The following is a 21,102-nucleotide window of genomic DNA, read 5'->3' as shown; positions in this document are numbered from 1 at the left end:
TTTTTTTTTTTTTGCCACTTAGATTATTTGTATTTCCAAGTGGCAGGATTTCTGAATAGACAACTTGCATTACAGTTATTAAAGAAACCTAAACCACAAGAGAAAATAATAATTTTTACATGGAATGGAAAATCTTTTATGGGACAGGCAGGTGTCTGTAACTTTTTTTTAATGTTTTAATCCACTTTTATATGGAAAGATTCACCTTCACAATTGTCATCCAAGACCTTTGCTGAGTAAGAACATGGCCGGCAGCAGTCCATTTCCAGCCAGAGCTCCGACAGCCTTCTCCCCAGACAAGACACTAGGCTGAGTGACTGCCTTGGGACACATGGTATTTGGAGAAATAGTGGTTTAAACTTCCCTTTCCCAAAAGAAGAGTGCTACAGGATTCTATGATAACACTGGGGAGTTGAGAAATAGTTTCCTCGAGGCTGTAAATGGTGGTAATATTTTAGATTTTGGCTGTAACAGATATGCTTCATAATGAAATAGATATATTTTTCCCAACACTGATGTATTGACTACTTCTCTGAAAGTAACATTAAAATATTTCACTCGGTTTTACAGTGTAGTGAAAAGACTTCTGTAGCTGATTTTAATCCTTTCTATGATAAAGTAATATATGCTTATTTTTATAAAAATTCAAAAACAAAACCTTGATGGTACAGAAGAGGAGAAAGTAAAAAGATAGTTTCTGTTGCCTTTATCACCCATTTTATTCCTTCCTTATCAACCATGGTTTCTTTTTTTTTCTTTTTTTTTTTTTTTTTTTTTTTTTTTTTTTGTATTTTAGGGAAGGGTCTACAGGTGTTCAGGGTCTCACTACTAGATCAGACTCGTAGTGATCTGCCTGCTTATAGCCTCCCAAGAGCTGGGATTACAGGCACGTGCTACCATGCCCAGTCTCAATTGCTGTCTCGGTACGGCAGGCCTGGGGATCGAACCCCCGGCCCCTGAGCCTGCTTGCAGGAGCTTTAATCCACTGAGCTATCCACCATGGTTTCTTTGTATTATTATAGAGCTTTCTTTGCTTGTTAAAAGACTTACTAGTATATTGCCTTCCGAAAACCAGAGACAAGTGCTATCATATTACATGCATTGTTATATAATTTCTTTTTATATTTAATAGTACATTTTGGATTTTTAGAAGCCATGTAATATTTGAGCTTGTATGTCTTATTTTACTTATGCTTTTCATTTGCATCCTTTTATGTATGAATGCCTCAAGTTTATGGCACTTCATAGTGTACAAATACCATATTTTCCTTATCCACTGATCTATTGATGGACATACACTCCATTTCCAAGATCTAGCTATAATAAATTGTGCTACTGTACACATCGATATGCATGTATCCTTGAAATATTATTTTAATTGTTTTGGGAAGAAACATAGAAGGGGGATAGTTGGGTCAAATGCAATCTCTAGAAATTAAAAGGGAACTTCCTCAATATAATACAAGGCAGTTGTGAAAATCCCACAGCTAATACCACACCCAACAGTTAAAACCTGAGAATTTTCCTCTAAAATCAAGAGGGAAAAAAAGATGTCCACTTTTATTACTTTTATTGAACATTATACTTGAGAAGAATTAAATTTATCTTTATTCCCAGGTGACATGATCTTATAAGTGGAAAATACCAAAGAATAAAACAACTATCCCTCTGTCCTTGTCTCTGCCTGTCTCTGTCTCTCTTCTCTTCTCTTCTCTTCTCTTCTTTCTCTCTCTCTCTTGCTCTCTCTCTGTCTCTCTCTCTCTCTCACACACACACACACACACACAATGCACAATGCAATAAATGAAATCAGCAAAATTTCAAGATTGATAAATACATGAAAATCAACTATAATTCAATACCCAGCAATAAATAATCCATTACAAATGTGTCCCCAAATCTCAACTGGTCATATAACCACACAAAGAATTTTTTTCACACAAAGAATATTAAGTACAAATAAATACTACAAAACAGACAAAACTCAAAATCTTTTTACATTAAAAAAAATCAAACAGAAAAGGATAAATTAACAATTACATAAAATTCTCAAATTAGACAAATCCATAACAACAGAAAGCAGATTGGAGATTGCTCAGGACTAGGCAAACATGTTTGAGGCTGTGGGGTAACTGCTTAATGACCACTAGAGAGACGAAATGTTTCCGAACTAGAGAGAGGTAGTGGTGGTACAATATTGTGAATGTACTGAACATCCTTGGATTCTACACTTTAAAGTGATTAATTTTATGTTATGTAAAGTTTACCGCAATACAAATTTATGTAACATGACAAATTTATGTAACACTGAAGTTATCATCATAGAAAATGATGCCAGCTGGGGTCGGCGAGATAGCTCGGCAGTCTAAAGTGCCTGCTTAGGCAAGCACGCAGGGACCTCGTTTCGATCCCTGGTACCGCATACCACTCCATCCCTGCCCCCGGGGTGGGCTGAGCCAGCCACAAAAGAAAGAAAAAAGAAAATAATACTAGTGAAATCTCACTTTCTTTAAGAAGTTTCAATTGAAAGGGCTGGAGAGATGCCTCAGCAGAATAAGTGCTTGCTTGGCAAGCACAAGATCCTGAGTTCAATCCCTGGTTCAAAAAAAAAAAAAAAAAAGTTACAACTGAAAAGGAAAGATAAGCAGGATGAAATACAAAAGTATAGTCAGTATGATTTGGATAACATGCTTCTCTGTCTTACTTTGTTCTCTTTCAGATTATGTCTGGCCATTACCTAGATATTTGTGCCCCGTCTGGATTGCTTTAGATGTTCTGTTTTCAACTGCGTCCATCATGCATCTCTGCGCCATATCGCTGGATCGGTATGTAGCAATACGTAATCCTATTGAGCATAGCCGTTTCAATTCGCGGACTAAGGCCATCATGAAGATTGCTATCGTTTGGGCAATTTCTCTAGGTAAATACAACTCGGGGCCATAAGAATTGCAGCGGCTATGCTCAATACCTTCGGATTATGTACTGTGAACAACGTACAGACGTCGACTGGTAACGTTTGCGTTTGGTCGGGAGTGTTGCATTTAGTAATTATTCTTAACCTATTTACCTGGTATTTAGGTTAACAATAATGAACAGAATGGAATAGATATGAATATATAGATTAGTTTCCATTTATGCTGATAAACTATTTTTGGCATTACTATGCCAGTGAATTCTGCAACACAGATTAAAACCTTTGAGATACTTAAAATCTTTGAAGATTACACAGATTATATTAAAGTCTAAATTTAAATTAATTCCATATCTTCAATGCAAAAATTAATAATGCAACCTGAGTCTTCATGAAATCTATGTTTAATTGTATTAAACCAAAATATGTTAGTTTCTTTTTTAATTCTAGCCAAAAGAGAGACAGACAGAGAGAGAGACAGAGAGAGAGAGAGAGAGAGAGAGAGAGAGAGAGAGAGAGAGAGGCTATTCACTTCTTTAAGGATTGGGGAAATTATAGAGAAATAAACATCATATTATTGATTATATTTCAGACAATCATAAGTTTTTAACCATGTTTGCATTAAGGCCAAGAAATTTAACTAACTGGAATCTCAGACTTTTGCAATCTTGTTTTTAACCTCTTCTAGTTGCACTTACATTATGCCACATTAAGTAATTTCTCCTCAAACTTAGGTTTTTGTGAAAGGTTCAAGTAAAGTTTGCAATATCAAGCTTCTCCGCAATGCTCACATCTTTTTTCTAAAGATTTGTCAGTGAGTTTATTGCGCCAATAAATTTCTCAAGTTTTACGATTGTTCTAGTTTGAATTATTAGGTTAGTATAGGGCACAGACACCTTTGGATAAGAAAATATGAAATTTCTCCTAAAAATAAATGGATCCATACACACAATTTGATTTATAAATTCAAGGGTTCACAGATTTTAATTCTTTAATTCCCAAGGGCTCATCTAAAAAGAAGCCATCTCTTAAGATGCTTTACAGAGGAAATCACAGATAAATGAAATGAAAGTACTAGGGGTGTCAGCTTCTAGGAATGACACAGTAGGTAATTTGGAATGGTTTTTCGACTAAAGAGAACCACAAAAATGAAAGAAAAAGCTAAAAGCATTGAGAATTTGGAGAAAAAATGAGTGATTATTGAGTCAAGATCCAAAAAGAGAGAAAAATCCAGGAAAATGAGCATAAATTTTGTTTACTTTTGCCAGTGATGCAGTGGTGAAGCTAAAGATACAACTGACTAATTGTAAGTTCATTTTACAGTCTTACAACCAAATGTGGACCAAAGCAGGAATCCAGTGTGGCAAGGATCAATAAAACTGAATGCGGGGCCGGGGAAATGGCTCAGTGGAATAAGCACTTCCCTGGCAAGTGCAAGGGCCTGAGTTCAATCCCCGCCTCCGCAAAACAAAAATAAATAAATAAAAATAAAAATAAAAAGACTGAATGCAATTTTGTGATCCTGAAGGCCTGTTATTTAGAAATAAAGATGAACCAGCGTCAAAAGCCCATGAAATAGAATTCATCTTTGCTTCAGGTCATATATGTAATCAGGAACAATCTTTTTTCTCTTTCTGAGACAGGGTTTCACTATGTAGTTCAGGCTGGCCTTGAGCTCACTTTGTAGCTTAGGCTGGCCTCAAATTCACAGCATTCCTCCTACTTCAGTCGTCCAAGTGCTGGCATGGCAGGCACGCACCACTATGCCTGGCCTACCAAGGACAGTCTTGAGCCAACTATTTGGATTAAGGTGATTTCATATTGTTCATGTCTCCAACTTTCTGGCATAAACAAAAAAATCAATATTTTAGTCTTTGAATTACTTCCTCTGATAATTGTCAGGTATAGCCACTGAAATATAATGATAAGCAGATATAAAAGAAACAATAAATTACCCAGATATGGAATAACAAAAGCTAGTGCAAATGAATTCACAAATACCTCATTTATTTCATTTATCAGACATAGACATTAAGTAATAATTTGTACTGTGCACGTAGTAATTACAGACTTACATAGTTCAGCAAGAAACTACAAAGACTGACATTAAGATACAAGAAACAACCAGAACTTAGTTGCAATGTAGAATCAGAAGTCATAGCCCTAAACTTTTCACATCCTACATTGAAATTTACTAGTCTTAGCTGGATGTAGAGGCACTCAACTGTAATCTCATCATTCTGAGTGGCTGAGGCAAGAGGGTTATGAATTCCAGCCCAGCCTAGGCAATTTAATGTTTTAAAGACCCTGTCTCAATATAAAAAAGGAAAGGTCTGGATGTGTAGCTCTGTGAGAAGACCCTTGTTCAATTAACAAAACCACCAAACAAACAAAAAAATTAGGGTTTTTTTCTTTATATTTTTAATAGCTATCTTACTTGGGCTTTGTTTCATAAGCATAAGTCATTGGAAAAATATTGCTTTGTTGAGTTAGACAGATTTTCCAAATATTGAGATATTTCATTATTCAGTTTTTAAAAATATATGCATCAGTAGCACCCACTAATATAACAGAAAAGGACATAAACATTGTGAAGGTGTCAAGCTCCCAAGGGTGTATATAAGTTTTTCAAAATTCCAGTATCCTCATGGAGACTCGGTCTTATCATTGCCCACAAATAGTATCTGTATTTTTCTTAACTGGATGAGCTCAACTCAGTCTCCAGACAATGGTCTGCCGCATATCCAAATCCAAATAACTCCAGTGTGTCTTGCAGATATTCTGTCAAGTACAATACTGATTTTGGATATCTGATGGAGTGAATTCTTCATCTGTGTTCTTCAAACTTCTCCAGATTGCTCTGAGGCTTTTTCATTTTCATACAAAGTCTAAATTAGGTTGCCAATCTCTAGAACAAAGTTTGCTGTTGGTTTAAAAAAAATTGCTTTAGAGAGTTCAATCCTAAATTCCGAAAAAAAAAAAATTGCATTAGGGCCAGCCCGATAGCTCATTGGACTAAAGTGCCTGCTTAAGCAGATCACAGCCAGCTGGGTTCAATCCCCAGCACGTTGCACCAGCCCTGCCCTTCGGGCATGCTGAGCATGCTGAGATGGCGATCGAGACTGGGGATGGTGGCACACACCTATAATCCCAGTGCTTGGGAGGCTGAAAACAGGAGAATCACTATGAGTCCGATCTGGTAGTAACACCCTGAACACCCTGTAGACCCTGTTCTAAACTTAAAAACAAAAAAATGCATTAAATCTACAGATCAGTGGGGAACTAGTCTTAACACCCCTATGGCTTACAATCCCTGTGCATATATTTATGTGCACATAAATATTCTGCTACATATTTACTCCTTCTTTAATTGCTCTGTTACATTTTATAGTTTTCAGTTTAGATATCTCACACGTCTTTCTTATATTCATCTTTTTCTGAGTGGAAAAATATTTACTGTCTTAACATTGTGAATGACATTAGTAGTAGGTTTTCTAAAATATTTTTCATCAGATTAAGAAAGTTTCTTTTTATTCTATATTTGCTGTGATCTTTAATAATAATAGATTTGAACTTCCTCGCATCCTTTTTCCTGCATCTAATGGGTAGATTATAAAATTTATTCTTTTATTCTGTTAATGATACCTTTTTTTTTCCTACTTCATTGTGATGTTACACCTGTCCTAGTAATTTCAATATTATAGTAAAATGGCATTGGACTTTATCTTTTCATGTATTAATGTGGTATATTGTTCTGATTAATTTTCATATGTGGACACAATCGTGTATTCCTTCCACCTCAGTATGATGTATTAGATTTGGTTAGCTAACGTTTTGTTGTAGACTTTTATGTCTATATAAACACAAAGGTTTTCATGCTTATAGAGAGCCCTTCCTGATCCTTGTCACAGTCAGAGAAGTTTGTGTTTATAATCCCATGGAAAAGTTAGTGGAACTCTAGCAAGTTCATTCCAATCTACCACTTCCAATGCAACCCATGGCGAGAATAAAGACACTGAGGCATATTTGTAGTTATGGGGAGCCAAAAGGGTCCTAAGTCCAGCTGTGATGGCAAAGCAGAGCAAAGGCCTTGACCCAGGGCTGAACATGGGTTTTATTAATTCATTAGGGAGTGGCTGGAGAATAAGTGGCTCACCATGTTAGGAAGGACATGCGTTCTGGGAGCTGAGCTAGGTAGGAGTCCTGAAATCACTTCTGCAATACACAGAATAAAGGATATAAAGAAAGAGTAATCTACATAACAATCAAGGTAGCATCCAGTGTTTTGGGGTCAGTGCTTCAGCTCTGCTGTGTAATCTTTTATGCCCTGGGAAATTGTAGCCTCTATCTCAAGGCTCAATCCCAGCTCACAAAGGGGAGCATGTCTCTCCATCCCAACCAACTGACCCATATTTTTCGCGAGCTAAGGGACCATGGGAACACTGACCCGTTGCCTTGCTTCAGAGTCTGCCCGTCAGCACTTCAGCTCAACTGTTTTGCACTGCTGAAAGCCCAGTAAAGGAACAAGGAAAAGTCCTAGCCAGCTCTCTATATATCAATACATAGAAATAGGGCCAGGTTTAGCCAAACACTGCTCTTCTTTCAGGGAGTATCCTCCAGGTGGTCCTCCACACTTGCTCTTACCGGATTTTTGCATTTTTGTATCAGGATAATACTAGCCGCTTAGAATGAAATGGGATCTTTTCTCTCCTTTTTTGTTTTTAGAAGTATGAAATAATTGGAAGACATTTTTCACCAGACATTTGATGGAATGCATCAAACAAGCCATCTGTGCCTGGGTTTTTCTTAGCACAAAGATATTTTTAATAACAAATTGAAACTTTACTTTCAGGTCTGTTCAGATTTTGTGTGTACTGATGGTTCAGCCTTGATGACCTCTCTGATTTTAGACATTTTCTCATCTTATGTACATTTTTCTTTAAATTTACTTTATTTGTCATGTCTCCTCTTTTATTCTTGTTTATGGTACTTTAAGTTTGTTCTTTATTCTGGTCATGACAATTAAAGTTTATTGATGTTACAGATGTCCTGAAAAGAAAATTTTGTTGACATTTATTTCCTTTATTGCTTTTCTACTCCATGTTTGGTATTTCCTTTTCTTGCTTTGCATTTAGTTTGGTCTTCATTATTCAGTGTTTTAAAGATAACATCAGATCATTGATTTGAATTTTTTTTCATTTTAGTATAAATAGAGCAATTATAAATTTGTCTTCAAATAATTACCTTCAGTTATCCTATAATTTTCTTCTGCTGTATTTTCATATTATCTAAAGATATCTCTAATGTTTGTTGTAATTTCTATTTTGACTTTTTTTTTTTTTTATAGTACTGATGATTGAACTCAGGACTTTGTGCTTTCCAGGCAAGCTCTTATTCTACTGAGCTATCTCCCTGGCCCTCTATTTTGACTTATTAGCTATATAGAAATGAATTGCTTAATTCCTATATATTGCAAATTTCCTGTTATTGATTTCCACTTTCATTTCATTATATTTGGAAAACACCATCTGAATAATTTCAATTGTTTTTGACTGAACATAGGATTATCTAGGTAATCTTAAGAAGAAGTGTATTCTGCTGTTCTTCAGTGCAATATCCTACAGCTGTCTATTGGGTCTAGTTGGTTATAATATTTAAATCTTCTACCATCTACTTAATTTTCTGCTTATTTCTTCAAGCCATTATTTAAATATGCATATTAAAGCCTTCAACTCTTATTGTGGAATTTTCTATTCTTTCACTTAAATTAGTTTTTCTTCATGCATTATTTGACTCTCCCTTGATGAATACAAATATGTAATCAGTGTATCATCTTGATAAACTGACATTTTAAAAACATAATAAGCAACAAATATGCAGCACAATGGCACATATTTGTAATCCCAGCACTCTGGAAGGCTGAGACAGAGAGACTGCAAGTTGGAACTTCTTCTGGGCAACTCAACAAGATACGATATTATAGGGCTGGTGAGATGGCTCAGTGGTCTAAAGCACCTACTTAGAACAAGCTAAGCTAAGCAAAGCACAGAGACCCCGGTTCAATCCCCAGCACCACATGCCAGCCAGCCCCGCCCCCTGGTGGGCTGAGCTGGCCACACACACACAATAAATAAATAAATAAATATTTAAAAAAAAAAAAAGATACGATATTATAGAAGAGCAAAGGATGTAACTAAGTGTTAAACTCTTTGATTCCATTCTTAATGTGCCCAAGAAAAGAACACATTCAGCTTTTGATTAGTTCTATTTAGCTAGAAACATGTAATTTCTTCTCTTCTTTTTAAAGAATCACTTAACTGATTCACAGAACTTTTATGTCAGATCTTTGAACATATCATCTCATTTGGCTTCTGACCACTCTAGTTTTTGGTTAGAAATCAGTTAATCTTGCTGACAATCCTGTATGCATAAGTTACTTCTCTCTTTCTGCTTTTGAGATTTTTCTCTGGTCGCTGGAGTTTGTCAGTTCTATTATGCTATTTCTACATGTAGTCCTATTTCATTTTGTTCTATTCTCATTGGAGTTCATAGAACTTCTCCGTGCCAGGGATCAAACACTGGTCCCTGCACTTGCCTAAGCAGGCGCTTGGTCAGCTAAGCTATCTTGCCAGTCCTACAGTCTTTTTTTTTTTTTTTTTTTTTTTTGTGGCTTCACAATTTACACCAGTGGTGTATTTGCTTCTTTACTTATTATGTTAGATTTGTTTATTGTACTCTTTGTTTTGTTATTATCATAAAGCTTAGCAAAACCATCTTTTGCTTATGACAAGCTATTTTTAAATGATAGTGTGTTTGCTTTGCATTGCTTTGACAAAACGTCTGACAATAACAACTTGGGAACTTTATATTGACTCATAGCTTCAGAAATTTTAGTCTATGGCCTGTTAGCTTCATTGTTTTGGGCTTAAAGCAATGGTGAATAACACGGGGGCAGGCACGTGACAGAGGAAGTTGTTCACCTTATGGTGGCCAGAAAACACAGAATAAGGGGCCAGGCACAAAGCATAACCTCCAGAGGCATGTCCCAGTGACTTGCTTAATTAATCCAACTAGACCCCACCTTCTAGAGTTTCTATCACTTCCCAGTTGTGCCATTAATTTGGGAATAGGCTTTCAACACTTATTAGAAACAATAACAAAATATTTGATTAAAGAATTCTAAGAGAAAAACTCATATTTGCATTCCATTCCTTGCCATATTTTGAATTTTGATATCCCATTTTGTATCTTTCTAAAAAAAAATTCTAACTCTTACCACAGAGTAGCTATAATTTGTAATTGTTTTGATTTTAGTCTTCATATTGAAGATATTGGTGGTTTATGCACCATGTTTACATTAGGACTTCCTGAATATTTCTATACAATAACTCTTTTAAGTGAATTTTTTTCATAATTTTATTGATAAACAAATAGCAATGAGACAGTTTCAAATCAAATCGGTAGGACAGTTTCAATAATTAACACACTGCATACATTCTTTTAAGTGAATTTTATACTTTCTGTTCTTTTCTTCTTACCCCATTAGCGTCAATTTCAGGTTGAAGAATTGTCATAATGTGTCTTGAGGTAGGATTGGTTGAGTTAAATCTGGCTGGTGATCTTTGACTTTCATATTTGTATCATCCCCTAGCTTTGGAAAGCTCTCTGTTATATCTCTCTGAATAAGTTTTTTAGTCATTTGACATTGTCAAGTCCCTTTAGTAGCCCCAAAACATGAATGTTTGCTTTTTATGCTGTTGCAAGTTTCCTGTAAACTTCCTTTATTATTCTTTTTCTCTTTTTTTTTTACCTCTCATTATGTAAGCAAGCCTGTCTTCAAGTTCCCTGATTTTTTTCTTCTTTTTGATCTACTCTGCTATTTATATCTTGTACCATGCTTTAAATTTTATTTATTTTTATATTAAGGATTTCTGTCTTAATTACTTCAGTCTTTTTCAATTTTCTCTGATAGAATGCTAACTCAGTTCTCTGTGTTTAACTCTTTGAGTTTACTTAAAACAATCATTTTGAATTCTCTGTCCAATAGTTCTTATGTACCCACTGCTATTTAGTCAATGTCTATTTTGGGGACCTTATTTTGCCCAATGGTCATGCTTCCCTGCAACTTCTTGAGGCTTGTTGGCATACATTGTCATCTATGCATTGAAGAATTGGGTATTTAGATCACTCCTCAGAATCTGGCTTTGTTTTTGACTAACCCTACCGAAAATTCTAAGAAAGCTTCTTATTTTGTCCGAGCCTGTGGCCACTTCTGGTACTTCAGCTCTTGATTGCACCCTACATCCAGGCTTGCCCTGAGCCCGTGGTTTATACATTGTCACTGCTTCATTGTGAGAGGGATTCCTGTGTCACAAATATATATATAGTTAATGTCTAGATGCTTCATGGAAACGGACCGGGACTAGAGTTGTAGCACACTTCAGTGGAAGTCACCTTTAGGTTTAGCAGCTTTATGTGATCGTACCACATGGAGCTCCAGTTGGCGCAGAAGATCTATGTTGATGCACTGTTCTCTCTGCAACTGCTTTTGGGGTATCTATGCAGAAGTTGGACTTCAGCCTTTCCCTTAATTGTGTCTGCCTGGGTCAGGTCAACAGAACCCATATCCCTCTTTTTCTTTAAATAGAACTGCCTGCCAGGATTTGTATGAGAATTGTTTATATCAACTTGAGCTTAAAAAAAAAAAAAAAAGTTGAGCTTAGTCCTCTCAGCTGGGAGTGTTTGTCTATAGGGTGCAGTCCTCTTAGTCCTCTCAGTTGGAGTGTTTGTCTATAGGGTGCAGCCGATGCCTGCACCATGCTATGGCTCTTTCTCTCACCTTTAGCCCCTCAGAAGGAGAGTACCCCACACCCTCTGTCTGAAGTGCTGAGCTCCAGGTTCTGGGGTAGTCTTCTTTGCTGCAGTATCCACTCTCTGCATTTCACAGGTTTCCTTTTCTCTACTATCAGTTTCCAGTGCTCACCTACACCCACATGCTTCTTCAAGCCAATATACAGCTGTCACTTTATTTCTGTCTCAAGAAAGGAGCAGATAGGGGCCAGGGAGATGGCTCAGTGGAATAAGCGCTTCCCTGGCAATCACAAGGGTCTGAGTTCAATCCCCAGTTCCACAAAAAAAAAAAAAAAAAAAGGAGCAGATAGGCTATAGATGCCTCTATTCTGCTGTCTTCCTGACTGACATTTTGTATTTTTTCAATCTTTTTAACTTTACCTTTAAATGTTTGAGCCAAAGATCGTACTTAAAGAACATTCCAATTGCATTTGAAAAATATGTGGGTTATTTCCAGATATCTTTTATTTGTTTTGAACAATATTTTGTGGTGGTAAGAGAACAGACTACAATTTCAACCCATTTATAAAATGAAACTTTGAGGCTTTTTTATGTCTTAGTGTATATTCTAGTTCCTGATTAATATTCCATGAATACTTGAATAGAATTTATATTGTTTATATTCTGCTGTTGTGTGTGATATTTTATAAATCTTAATAATATTGAATTGTCTTATACAAAAATTCAGGAGAACTATATACTTATTACACTGCTGTCTCTTCATTTTATTAATTTCTTAGAACTGCATATTGAAAACTCCAGATATGAATGCTGCTATCTGTTCCTTCTTTCAAGTCTGTCAGTTTTTGCTTCTTGTATGTTTGGAGACCTATTATTAGGAGCAAATATATGTTTTAGTCATTATATCATTCTCCAATATTAGTCTATTTATAATGATGAAACATCTTCCTTTTCCTCTGATAAAACTTACATTATTGAAATTAACTAACCTTAATATAACTACTATAAAATTCTTATGTATATCCATTCCTTGTAATATGTAGACAACCCCTTATTTTTCAAGCCGTGTATTCATAGTTAAAATGCATCTCATGTAAGCAGCATAGCTGAGCTTAGTGGTGCTTTTCTCTGCATAATAGCTCCATTCTAGTTTTGTGCTTGGCAGTGCAGCTGGGCAATAACCTCAAGTCTTTGACTTGCCTCTTCTTGCAAGGAAACACTGCTTTATGAGCCGGGAATATAGCCATCAGAACCCAATATTTTCAGCAACACATTACTCGAGCTAGAGCTTACATTGCATGCTTGGGTGAATCCACATGTGACAGCTGCACTTGCCCAGATGTTAGCTTCAGCCACAGTGGCTGGTAGCAGGATCAAAACACTAGTGGCCTGTACTCCTGAGAAGACAGACTTCTGACAGAAAACTCAGGGAAAGGGAGCCTTATACATTGCCTGTGTCAGTTTGAGCAAAATTTCTGTTTCATTGTGTTGAGGGGTGGGAGAGAATGAGGGGCCGGAGAGATGGCTCAGTAGAATAAGTGCTTCCCTGGCAAGTGCAAGGGCCTGAGTTCAATCCCCAGCTCTGCAAAAGAGAGAGAGAGAGAGAGAGAGAGAGAGAGAGAGAGAGAGAGAGAGAGGAATGAGTCAGAATGAGTCCTGTGTTAAGTCCCACACACAGACCATTGTTACTGAACTCCAGTAGATTGTCTTGAAGCATGTTTGTCTGCATGCTGCATACCTTCAGGGCTGTTTCCAGAAACTTTAAATTTTTCTGTTGTCATTTTTGCCAGTTTTCCTGATGAGTAAATCTGTAGAGCTCCTCTTGATATCATGTTATCATCAGGTGGGGTCACTGAGGTCTCAAGGATGACATACAAGAACCTATCCCCATCCTTTAAAAATAAGTTTATAGGTTCACCGACTCTGGTCAAAGATTAAGAATTTTCAGGACATGTCTGTAAGAAAGAAACATAAAAAAGTTTATTTGGACACATTCCATTATTAAGTACAGGTGGTAGAGAAATGGGAATACACTACAAGCTGGAGCAGGGCACTTTAAAGGGATGTCTTCAACATAGGCGGTCTCGAATGTGTATTATCACTGTCAAGTTAGGGGGTAAGCCGCCTATAAGGATATGAAGTAGAGATTTGCATCTGCAGTCACCCATGCTATTGTTTCCTGGGCTGGAGAAAAGGTCACTCTGCATGTGAATATGGACCACACTGGGAAGTTTATAGGCTATTGTAGAGTGGAATTTAACACCATTCTGTGAAAGGAGAGAAGAAGGGGATCACAAACTTGGGTGGCCTTCAGGAGGAAGGCCTGATTCTGATTCTTTCATAAAACTGCAGTTTATTTCCTTGTCTTTTTACCTGCTTTTCATGTCTTCTATCCTACCTCAATGTCAGCAACGGGTCTTACCTTGTTCTTTGTTATGTCCAAATATTATTCCACTCTAAGGATATACTTACCTTTAGTTCGAGGAACATTTTTAAAATTGTTTATTTACAAGGTCAAGCCCAACCTATCTTAGAATAAAAGAAAAAAGGAAAAAAAAGAAAAAGAAAAAAGGTCTGATGATGTAGCTTGATGGTAGAGCACTTTTGTTGGAGTGGGATAGACCTGCATTTTCCATCCCCGGGCACTTAATAGACTAAAATCTAACTTCCTCAGGGATAGTTTCTATTGATTGATTTTCTTGCTATGTGTAGTTCCTGCTTTCTTGTTTCTTTGAGACTCATATATTTTGTTCCAATTTGGACATTTTAAATGTTATACAGTGATAGTGTTGGAATATTAGATTTTCCCCATTCCCCAGGATTTGTTGTTTCCTCTGTTGTAGTCATATAACTCACCTGCCAAATCCATCCTTGTTTGGGGGCAAAGAAGATCGAACCCAACAGAACAGCAGTGGAGAATAGCCAAATGAGTGTTTATTAGACAGAATAAAAGAAAAGCTTTCTGCTAATTGGACAAGCGTGTTCTGTAAAGTGGACACCATGGAGTTCAGATTCAGCGGTTGTAATATAGTTCTTGGCCCTGGTGTCCAGGACAGAAAGCAGACAGGCTTTTGATGTCGTAGTACAAACTGCTTCATTTGCATCTTACTTCCTCCAAGGTCTCTTCCCTTTGGTTAAGGACCTCTTGTTTGCCTCTTATATTTCATGAGAGCCTTCTAGTCCATTTTAGTACGATAATTCGTTCAGGCTTTTATCTTTAGCTTATTTTAAATTACTTATTCAAGATCTGTGCCCTATCTTCCTAACTTCCCCTAGCTGCTGGCTTCCATAGTTATTGGTACATTTAGTGACTTCTGGGAAGGAATTCTACAAAGCATGAATTTGCAGTCAGTAAAGTTTCTGTTCCTTTAGCTTGGTGGCCAGATGATGATTGAATAGTGATTTCATTAAGTGTCTAGAAGAAATAAATCTCCCAGGCTTTTGCCAGGGGCTTTGTTTTGGTTGGGACTGGTCTTCAACTTTCAGCCAGACAGCTTACAGTTCTGCCACTATTTTCACTTCCTCTTTGCACAGATCCTCAAGGTCAGCCAGAAGAAAGATCTCCAAGCTTTCTGGGGCCCATCTAGGCAATTGCATAGCCTTGGCAATGCATATACACAGATGTTCTTGTAAATGAATAGGTTGGAGCTTTCCCAAGCCCCTGTGGCTCTATTATTCTTCATCACCCCCCTTCCTCAACAATTTTGTGCTTAACCTATTGTTTTTCCCATTTGTTAGTGATGGCCTCAGGCCAGGAAGAAGTTTGTAAGACTAGTTGCCATGCTAGGTAGATCTAATAAAGATGAACCTTTTCACTTGGTGTTCTAGAACACTCCCACTGAGGTCAAGTAATGAGAATTATTTGAATTCATAGCTTAAATCAACCAACTACCTTTTTGTTGTCTCCAGTGTCAGAAAGGTCACTGTTACTGTTCAAGGCTGGCATTGGAGAGCAGGGATGGGAAAAGGATTATTCCTGCCAATATTGAAACTTTTTGTTGAATGAATATTTCCTATGTTGATGCAAGTTTTTGGTTAGTTTTCATAGTTTTAAAAATGTTTCTATTAATTCCTGTTTTTCTTTTGCCTTTATGAAGGAAAAAGTGTTTGGACATTCTGCCATTTTCATAGATTCTACTCCCACCCTTCTTTGGTTTTAAATGAATTTGTTAATGTGCCATTTGAATTCCACTTTTGGCTTTATAGGTCTATTTTTTGCATTCTTTTAATTTTTCTTTTTATTTTTAGCATTATTTTACTAATTGTTGAACTACCATAACCAAATCTAGCTCTTGGGTCCTTGTTTTGGGGCAACAAAGATTGAAGCCATCAAAACACCAAACAGCAAGTAGTGGAGATGGCCGAATGTGTGTTTATTAGAAAGAATGAAAGAGAAGCTCTCCACTAGCCAAGGAGGGTGGTCCTCAAAGTGGACACCTTAGATGTGTAGGTCCATTGAGCTTTCAATGCATCTTTTGGGTCCAGTGTAGGTCAGAAAGCAGAGATGCTGCAGGTTGCATTGGGCATTTGACATCTGAAAAGCAAGCTGTTTTGTTTGCATTTTACTTTCTTTAAGGTCTCTCATTTGGTTAAAGGCCTATTCTTTGTCATTTGCATTTTATTAGGCCTTTGTAGTCTATTTTTATTTAACTCACACATTTACATACCAACTTTTAACCTAACTATTTAGAACTGCCTTCTACTTTTGGTACCGCAATTGAACTCAGGAACTTGCACTCGCCAGGCAGGTGCTGTTCCCTTGAGCTATATCCACAGCACTAGAACTGTGCCTTATCTGTCAAACTATCCATCCTTATCTCCTGGCTTCACACAGAATATAGAACATGCTTTTTTCATTTATCTCAACCTGTTAAATGTTTATCATTTTTTAAAAAATTATTTTTAGTTGTTGCAAGGTCTCACTATGCAGCTCAGACTCATGGTGATTCTCCTGCTTTCAGTCTCCCCAGTGCTTGGATTATAGGCGTGTGGCATTATGCCCAGACTCTGGCCAGCTCAGCCCACTCTGAGAGTAGAACTGGCATGGCATGTGGTGCCAAGGGTCGAACCACAGTCCCTACAATTGCCTAAGGTTGGCTAAGCAGGAGCTTTAGTCCACTGAGCTATCTCTATGGCACACCTATTCAGTTTTAAGTTCCTACCTGAGACACAGGTTCTCAGTGTCTCACCCCATGGCCTATTATATTTTTCTATAACTTCAGAGTTCCTCTTCTACATGTTTTCCTCATAGCATATGAGTGATGTTCAACAATCTGATTTTAGTTGTAATAAAAATAGCCACACCCATATAATTGCATTTGCTCACCATACTTCAGGTTGCTGCATGGAATCAACAAATATTCACGTAAACCACTTTGTACATCCAGCTAACAACTTGGCCAATTTTGATATTTTAAACTTCTCATCTATGTCCCTTCTTTCTCTTTCTCTATAGGCCCTAGTAACTCCTACCACCCATTCATACTACCAGTTCCTCTAATAAGGAAAGTAATGGCCCTTCTTTTGTCCTGGTGTATGTCTTCTGGTTATTTCTCACTTTGATTTCTCAAAGACATTTATCCATCATTTTGTTACTAGGTAGTCTCCTTCTAGAAGTAGGTTATCAAATAAATGTTACCAGGTTTTAGGGTGCTGGTGTCTCTTTCTGGTGGTGGATTCCAGGGTGGTTGGTTATTTATTTATTTATTTACTTTGCCTCAAACAAAAACTTGAATGAAACAAGGAAAACAGTTCAAAGTTCATTCAAGGCAGGAAAATTAAAAGTGAGAAAGTGGCTCTGTAGAATGAGGTTGGGGCCAAGAAAAAGAGAGGAAAAAGTAAAAGCAAAATAAAACTACACACTGCTGTAGGACACAGAATAGGTCACCTTAAAGAAAGCTTTCACTGCAAGTGCTTCGCGGCACCTGTGTCCTTTTCTTCCTTACACACATTATGGGAACCTGCGGAAACCTCCACATACAGGATTCCAAGCAGTCTTTGGCACATGTGTCTTGGTATCTTGTGATCAGCAGGTCTTGCTTACTCCTTCAGCCAGTTTTGCTCTGTCTTGTCATCTTGCATCAATTTGGGAATTTTCTTTTCTTCCTTTTTTAAGTTCTTCCACTCTATGATTTGAGCCTTAATGACTAAACTCAGCATATCACTAACTTTCTTCAATCTTCATCTGTTTACAAATGGTCAGTCTTCCATGCGACCTCAAATTTCACCTCTCATGCCTTCAGCTATTGCTATGGCTTAGTTATGAGATATTTCCTCAGCAACCCTGCCAGTGTGGAAAGTCATTGGATCATGGTGACACTGTACACACCAGTGGACTCGTCCACTCATGAGTTCAGACAGAGAGCATGCTGTCGGGAGGTGGTGTCTCCTTGTTCCCCGCTCCTGCCCTCATTCTCACTTTGCTAGTTGCCATGGGCTGAGCACCTTTCCTGCACGAGGCTCTACCTGCCATCCAGCCAACCATGGGCTGAAACTTGTGCCTAAATACACTCCCCTCTAAGTCATGAAGGTCAGGTATATGACTAGGACAGCCTTGTTGTAGTTGAAAACTGGAATCTTCCTCACCTGGTTCTCCACAGTTTTCTACACAAGGATAGCTTAAATCCTGAACATGGCTTTTGTCAGGTCATGGACTGTCTTATCCTGTTTTCATACTTAAAGACTTCTTCTTTTGCATCTAATACACTCTGAGTTATTTAAGAACTTCTTAACACAACCCTTGCTGTCACTGTCCAGTGTTCATGTAGGTGGGGGTTCCTGCTCTGCCCAAAGCTAAAAATCCTTGAGATTCAAAATTGAGTCTGAATTCCTTCAAATTCTCACTGTACATTCACCACACTCAATTATCAATTATATTTTTTATGTTTTTATTAATTTTAATGAGAAAGAAATAGCAATGAGACAGTTCCAAAACAAGTTACTAGGACAGTTACAATAACTAATACATTGCATATTGTTGTCTTCGTAGTAGTTACTCAGAGTACAAGATGCAGACATGATATCTTTTGTGTGTGTGTGTGAAACCTATCTCCCCAGCCCAGACATGATATCTTGTCTAAACACTGTTAGTATAAATCTTTCTTCTCTTTGAACAAAGAGAAAGTAGCAGTATATCTAGCCTATCAATTATCAAAGTGTACAAATGCTTTTCTCTCCAACTGTCTTGGTTACTTTTCTACCATTTCTGGGACAAAATATGCAATGCCCAAAATTAAGGAAGGAAAGGTTTATTTAGCTCACAGTTTGTGGAGCTTTCAGTCCATCATCAGCTGGCTCCAAGGAAGAGTGACACATGGCAGAGGGCAGTAGTTCAAGGCAGGGGAAAACAGCAAAAGCAACAAGAGCAAAATAAGGAAAGAGCAAACCCCTTATGCTGTATGCAGGCCCTCTGCCCTGGGATGGGTCCTTTGCACCCAACCTGTCTCCATGCCTTCTTCTTGCACAGGCTCAGGATGTTTATACAGTGAGGACCCTGGTCCCCTCAGTTATTTTGTTAAACTTCTAAACTTCTCAAATTGATTTAATGTATCAACCAGTACAGCAACCCTCAGTAACACTTTATTATCTGAAGACTTAGGTATCTCTGGCTCTATATGGCTTCTGGGTTCTTCCCTGAAAAATAGCCTTTCCAATTCTGTCAGCTACTGTGTTCAAAGGACTCATCTGTGCTGCCTGAGGCAAGAGATCACTCACGCCAAAATGGTACTGTGTTATCCTCCTAGATCTCCTTGAAAAAAATCTCTTGCTGTGTAAAACAAGTCCTGAAAACAAATACCTCTGAGGTATCTGCAGTTCAACAATAATTTCTCTAGTCTGTATTTTGAAGTTGGCCAGGCTGTCCTAGGAACTCATTGTGTTACCTCTAAGTATAAACATTTATTGATATTTCATCTCTTGACTGCTTCCCACTCCACTGTGAGAGTTTACTCTGTAATCACCATTGGCCTCTTCATTTGCAATAACAGATGAAATGTTTTAAATTCTAGACCCCTCTGCAGTATTTGAAATGGATAAGGGACTTCTTCAGAAACCTCCCTCCTTTTGGCTGCTGTGATTTAATTTCTTTTCATTTCCAAAAGTATTTCCATGCTACTGGTATTTATTTTGCAAATTTTCCTACAAGTAGTTTTGATCTTACCAGAAAATGAGAAAAGTTTTTCATACCAGGTTTAGTAATAATGACAACTATTTACTGTCTACTGCCTAGCCAAAAATGATTGCAAACTATTATCAGCCATAAGATGCATCATAAATTCACAGATTTTCAAAGTTAAATGAAATTTCCCTTTTAGAATCATTGACAAATGCTATTATCTAATGGTTTGAGGAGAACTGATCTGTGTTGCTTGAATTCAAGGTTCTAGGATATAGTATACATGTAGTCATACGTTCTCTGAACATTACTTCTTCACATTAAAATAATTTTACTGCTAGTGAGCTTTTCATGAGACTAGAATAAGATAGTGCATATAAAGTATATCATAGAGGTGAAGTGTCAGAGTCAGTAAGAACTTATAATAAGCACTCACTGAGTTAGTATTAGTAGTAGCAGTAATTGCAGAAGTGGTAGCTGTTATAGTACCATTCATCACTTTTAATAAAATAGTAGTAGCAGTGACATGTTTTTCAGTGCAACTTGAGTTATATGCTACTGAATTCAGTGTTTCTCAAATGCTAAATAAGTTTTTATATGTGTATTCACGATAATTTTCTCTCTGACTTTAAGTTTAATAAATAATAACAATTTCTTAATGTTTTATAAGAACTGGATGAAGTGTTGCATGCAAAATATTTGACTGCTTATTAGTTGAAGTAGATGCTAAATAAGTTATTATATGTGTACTCAAGATAATTTTTCTGGGGCCGGCGAGATAGCTCAGTGGTCTAAAGCTCCTGCGAAGGCAAGCTTAGGCAAAAGCGCAGAGACCGCGGTTCAATCCCTGGCACCACATGCCACACTAGCCCTGCCACCAGGGTGGGCTGAGCTGGCCACAAAAAAAAGATAGTTTTTCTCTGTGACTTTAAGTAACTTTAATAAATAATAACATTTTTTTAAGATTTTATAAGAACTGGATGAAATGTTGCATGCAAAATACTTGACTGCTTAATAGTGAAGTAGTAGCTTAGATTTTGAGCAGAATGTGAATTATAACTGGTCTTTGCTATTTCTGAAATTTAAAGGAAAATGACACAGATGTATCAAAGTTAACTTCAGAAACATTAAGTAATTCCACTTAAGAAGTCTATGTATTTTCTCATCTGGATTGACAAATATGAGACATGAAAGCACACAACAATTGTAAAATGCTTAACTCAGTGTGTGACAAATAGGAAGCACTCAGTAAAATGTAGCTATTCTT

At 37.1% G+C, this 21,102-nt stretch overlaps 1 protein-coding gene across 1 annotated transcript in view; it reads left to right on the top strand.

The window, feature by feature from the left end:
• Nucleotides 1-21,102, top strand: part of Htr2c (5-hydroxytryptamine receptor 2C) — a 108,929-nt gene that overhangs the window by 82,874 nt on the left and 4,953 nt on the right. The window contains exon 3 of the mRNA XM_004640016.1: nucleotides 2,720-2,920. Coding sequence (XP_004640073.1) covers nucleotides 2,720-2,920 — 201 coding nt within the window. The remainder of the gene's footprint in view (nucleotides 1-2,719; nucleotides 2,921-21,102) is intronic.

Source organism: Octodon degus, unplaced genomic scaffold (assembly GCF_000260255.1).
Source record: "Octodon degus isolate 3935 unplaced genomic scaffold, OctDeg1.0 scaffold00117, whole genome shotgun sequence".
Classification (NCBI taxonomy): Eukaryota; Metazoa; Chordata; class Mammalia; order Rodentia; family Octodontidae; genus Octodon; species Octodon degus.
This window is presented reverse-complemented; position numbering and strand designations above follow the sequence as displayed.